Below are 4685 nucleotides of genomic sequence, written 5' to 3'. Positions count from 1 at the left end.
AACGTAAATGAACGTCACATCTCATCTTCCGGAATGGTTCCTGTTGTGATTATAGCAACGTTAAAAGGTGGAGAAATAGGTAGCTAGCTGCCAAATTATTGTTAATAGAGTTCGTTTTCTTCACAGTTTTGCCCACTAGATCAATATCAGACAACTTGTAATTGTCTCATGACTCTACACGTGTCGGGATGGACAACCGTTGTTATTGTTGTGCATCAAAGTTCAGTCTCTTCAAGAAGGAGGTAAGACTTTCCTGACTCATTAATCACATAGTTAGCTATACATATTAAACGTTTTAAGGAAAGCAAACGATGCAATTTACGGTGTATTATCCTCCCTATTACTCATTATTACAGCTGGGCTGTAAGAGCTGCGGCCGCTCCTTCTGCTCCAGCTGTTTGACTTTCAGTGCTGTGGTGCCTCGCTGTGGCAACACCCAGCAGAAGGTCTGCAAACAGTGCCATGGTAATCTGACAAGGTAAAGGTCAAACCATGCAAAGGAATACCAAATGTGATTATTAATTAGTATTAATAAGCATTGTTGCTCTTCTACCTTTCTTCATTTTTAGTGGCGAATCTTCAAACAGTGCTGCAAAATGGTCTCCTCCTGAAAATTACAAAAAGTCAGTTGGCTATATGGTTGAATTGGAATAGTGGACACTTCAACAGCAGTTTCGTGATTTTCTAAAATTAACGTTTCTTTTATAGACGGGTTGCTGCACTTGAGGCCAAACAGCAGGGACAGTCAACACAGCCTCTTTCACAAAGAGGCAATAGTAACAGTAAAGCAGGCCATCTACCAGCCAAAGGCCTGAGTAAGGAAGATCAGGCTATTGCTGAAAGACTTCAAAAGCTGAAAGAGGACACTGCGCCAAGTAATGAAATTCAATTTTTAGCATTAACCATTTTGATTGAATTGGACACATATAGTAATAATATCTTTTCTTTTGACAAAAGCCTTTGTAAGCTTTTTACCTCTTCTTCAGAGTCTATCCCCTCTGAGAAAGAACTTGAGTCTCGCCTTGCTGCTCTGAAGACTCCCAGCCGGCCTTTGCCTTCTGCAGGAGAGATGGAGGACCGCCTGGCAGTTCTACGGGGTCAGACTCCACCATCCCAAGCTCCTCCACCTGTGAGCTAAACCTGTTCCCACTTGTTTCTTACATATTGGGCCTTACAATATAAGACAGCTTTAATTAATGAAAAAAAGTGTCATTTTAATTCTGTATTGTTTAAAAAAAAATACTTGTATGTATTAGCTTGTATGTTTTATGTAAAGCACTTTGTAATTTTTATCTGTGATAAGCACTTTATGAATACATTTTGCTTACTTACTTGCCTAAGAGGCTTTATATCTATTTAGAAGGACCTGCACGCTAAGTAGTTTACTATAATTGCTTACCAGTATACATACTTGTGTGCGCGTCTGTACAGGTGTATCAGCCTTCGGATAACAGGACTCAGACTGAACAAGCCAATGATCTGATTACTCAGATGACAGAGGAAGTTGCCATAGATGACCAGCAATCAAATCCTGAATGCAGTAAGGATTTGTCTTGATTTCCACCACATTCAGTTACTAATTATTAATGATGTAGTCATATCATGTTCTTACACCGTCATAATAATTATATCACGGCTGTGTTCTGACACCAAAAGCTGACTTCAGCAATAAACATTCTCAAACCCATTGTTCCCTCTGCAGGTGAAGATGGCCGCATGAATGATCTCAACAAGGGGGAGGGGGGAACATTGGATGAGAATTTGGAGGAGAACCAGGAGGTGGACAAGCAGCTGGAGACTGAGAAGGCCCGTGTCCTGGAGGAGGCCATGGAGGAGCTGAGGAAGGAGCGCCATTCCCAGGATCAGATCCTCCACATGGCCAAGAGGATGGCGATACTGAAGGGGCAGGACCCCGACAAAGGTGCGTACACACAAAGATCTTGATGTACCACTTTGTTAACCTTATTAGTTATTATTATTATTATTAGTCCTTATTTCACAGCAGTAGGTCAGAAAATAATGACAAGAGCTCTAACTCTAAACACTGTGGCTGAAGTGTGAATTCATTGTTGTATTTGTCATGTCACTTCTAGTAACTATGGAGGACTTTCAGCACCCTGACAGTGAGGAGGAAACTGAAGAAGAAGCTGTGAGGAGAGTGTTAAAACAGGTGTGAGATTTAAGGAAAAATAATATTCATACTGTCCTATAGATTATATCACATGTTACATGATAAACCTGTTGCTACTAAGTGCATATCACACCCTTAAAAGATGATTGTGAACTAATCTAGACCAGTTTGGATGGCCACAAGGGGTTGCTATTTTGCCATTTTAGTCATTTGTAATGTGAATTGTCTTAAAATTCGTATATTTCTATATTTTGGTTCCAGCTCTCGGAAGAAGCTGCATTGGATGAGGCCAGTGGCTACAACATACGTTTAGAACACAGTGGACCAAAGAACGTAGAAAAGAAAACGACTTCCAAAAATCCTGTACTAAACCACAATGAAATACAAATTCAGAACATTTTCAGATATTAAAGAGAATAACATTTAATCCCTTGTTGACCTGATGTCTTTTTTTTTTGTAAAGACCCAGGCTCCAGCATCCAAGAGTAGGATTTCACCAGCTGTTGTTGCACATCAGCCATCAGACAGTGATGAGGAGGAACTTCCATGGTGCTGCATCTGTAACCATGACGCCACAATTCGCTGTCACACCTGTGATGGAGACCTATACTGCAACCGCTGCTTCAGGTAGCTTAGCATACATTCATTAATAAGTGCAATATAAATTCTAGTTTTAGCCTCACTGTCATGCTTTGCATGGAACTCTTTGCTCTGATGCCCAAGAAAGATGGCTGTGATTTGGAATGCATACCATGACCCAGATAGATTGTAGCCAGGCTGGTGCCATACTGTTAAGCAGCATGAATATAAAGTATTTATTGTGATGAATTATCAATCCACTCTCCATTACACCCCCCCCCCCCCCCCCCCCCCCCCCCCCCCCCCCCCCAGGGAAGGCCATGATAAATATGACAGGAAGGAGCATCGCACCACTAACTACACTGCACCAAAGAAGAAGAGGAAGACATGATGGTGAGACTGGGCTGTCGGTGCTATCAGGCTCTGGCCAGTTATCACAGTTTGACTTGTGCTTTAGACTTAAAGTGACCTATTATTTTTAATAAATGTAAGTGTCACATAAGATTAAAACACTACCTACTAATATTTAAAACAAGCCAGAATTTAATCGTCATTTATCTAATATGTCCAAAGGGGCTGTATTCATGCTACTGTGTAGACCACAAGAAGAGCAGCATCTTCTTTCTGTAATAGCTAACAGGGATGTAAATGAACTGAACAAATCCAAAACAATGGGTAACATGTTTGGCAAAGCCTAGAAATAGACACATATTTTATTGTAGTACAATATGTATAATATGAAAAACATAGCTCCTATTTCTTCTGTGGCATTTTAGCAAACTGCAAAGCTTCTGCACATTAAAACATTTAAAAATGTCCAGCTGAACAAGAAGCTTGAAGTCTTTTCTTATGTCACTTGCACTTGTCACCATTTGATTATTTAAAAAAAGAAAGACGGCACATACAGAAAGTAGCCTCACCCCAAGTTCATCTGGGATGATGTACAAGCCTAGACCACTGTCAGCTCTGGACTGAAGAAGTACAGAGGAGTCAGTATAAAAGGATTACTGAGGGCTTTGTTTTCTTTTGGCAGCCTCAAGTCACTCTTGTAATCAACGTTCGACATGAGTGTTGCCTTTCTTGTCCTTATGTGTAATTGAATTATGAAGGAAGCCAAAGTGCTATGTCACATCTTTTTAGTCATATTTATAACACTAAAGCCTCTTTTTTTTCGATCACTAATATCATCACCAGACAAACATTGACTGGCTGGCTGGCCTTGTCAAAAGTACAGTCTTACGGTAGTGATGGCCTCTGTGTCAGAGAAGCAAGAGTGGAAGTGTGGGGCGAACCAAGAAAATGATTATGATGGAGGCCTCAGCTGAAAGACCCTCTGTGTATGACAGAGAGTAGGCCAGAGTGCAGTTTCATCTGTGTGCATTACTGTCAAGCTGAGGAGAAACCATAATTACACTTTCCTCTGGGGGCTTGCTCCATTACGGTTTGTATGGAGGCTGTTACTGTGTTGTGCCTTGTCTGGTCGTGTCATACACGCACCACAGGCAGGAAATGGATGAGGTTAATGGATGCATTCTTAATGGACCTTCCTGCTGCTGATTTCATTTTGTTCACTCCTAGACTTATGTCAACGTCTCCTTTGTTTTCATCCCTCTTTTGAAAGATTTAACGCCAGAAAACTGAAGCTTTATATTCTGGGAATCATATGCTGACATCATTCCAATGCAACATTAACGTCTTACCTCTCTATGCAGGACATAATCGTTCTTTTAAGGCAAATATGTGTTTTAACGGGTACTGTAAATCGATGGGTGTATGGACATGTCAATATTTATTTGTATGTGTGAAATGAATAATACCTGATGATACTGTTGGTCACTCACTTTTTTTTTAATCAGATGTAACCTTTTTTTTTGATGATTCATCAACAGCCTTGTATTGAAAATGTTCAATTTTATTTTGACATACAACACTGTTATCAGAGCAAAAATATTTATGTACATAAATAGGCAATGGA

The 4685-nt window shown here is 40.3% G+C and overlaps 2 protein-coding genes across 4 annotated transcripts in view; one reads left to right on the top strand and one right to left on the bottom strand.

Annotated features, from left to right (window-relative positions):
* Nucleotides 1–2: 2 nt before the first annotated feature.
* zfyve19 (zinc finger, FYVE domain containing 19) overlaps nt 3–4685 on the top strand; it is a 9901-nt gene continuing 5218 nt past the window's right edge. The window contains exons 1-12 of one of the 3 annotated variants that reach the window (XM_032500208.1): nt 3–242; nt 357–478; nt 570–623; nt 709–875; nt 987–1129; nt 1432–1540; nt 1703–1921; nt 2094–2170; nt 2393–2494; nt 2595–2758; nt 3023–3103; nt 4332–4685. The exon at nt 4332–4685 is cut by the window's right edge and continues 499 nt beyond it. In XM_032500208.1, the coding sequence (XP_032356099.1) occupies nt 189–242; nt 357–478; nt 570–623; nt 709–875; nt 987–1129; nt 1432–1540; nt 1703–1921; nt 2094–2170; nt 2393–2494; nt 2595–2758; nt 3023–3101 (1290 nt within the window). In that variant the 5' untranslated portion in view covers nt 3–188 and the 3' untranslated portion in view covers nt 3102–3103; nt 4332–4685. Of the gene's footprint in view, nt 243–356; nt 479–569; nt 624–708; nt 876–986; nt 1130–1431; nt 1541–1702; nt 1922–2093; nt 2171–2392; nt 2495–2594; nt 2759–3022 lie in introns of all 3 variants that reach the window. The other 2 variants (XM_032500209.1, XM_032500207.1) reach the window with 2 other exon arrangements.
* Nucleotides 4575–4685, bottom strand: part of ppp1r14d (protein phosphatase 1 regulatory inhibitor subunit 14D) — a 6869-nt gene continuing 6758 nt past the window's right edge. Inside the window, exon 4 of the mRNA XM_032500213.1 lies at nt 4575–4685. This exon is cut by the window's right edge and continues 346 nt beyond it. The gene's annotated coding sequence lies outside the window, so the exon portion shown is untranslated.

This window comes from Etheostoma spectabile, chromosome 20 (assembly GCF_008692095.1).
Source record: "Etheostoma spectabile isolate EspeVRDwgs_2016 chromosome 20, UIUC_Espe_1.0, whole genome shotgun sequence".
NCBI lineage: Eukaryota > Metazoa > Chordata > Actinopteri > Perciformes > Percidae > Etheostoma > Etheostoma spectabile.
This window is presented reverse-complemented; position numbering and strand designations above follow the sequence as displayed.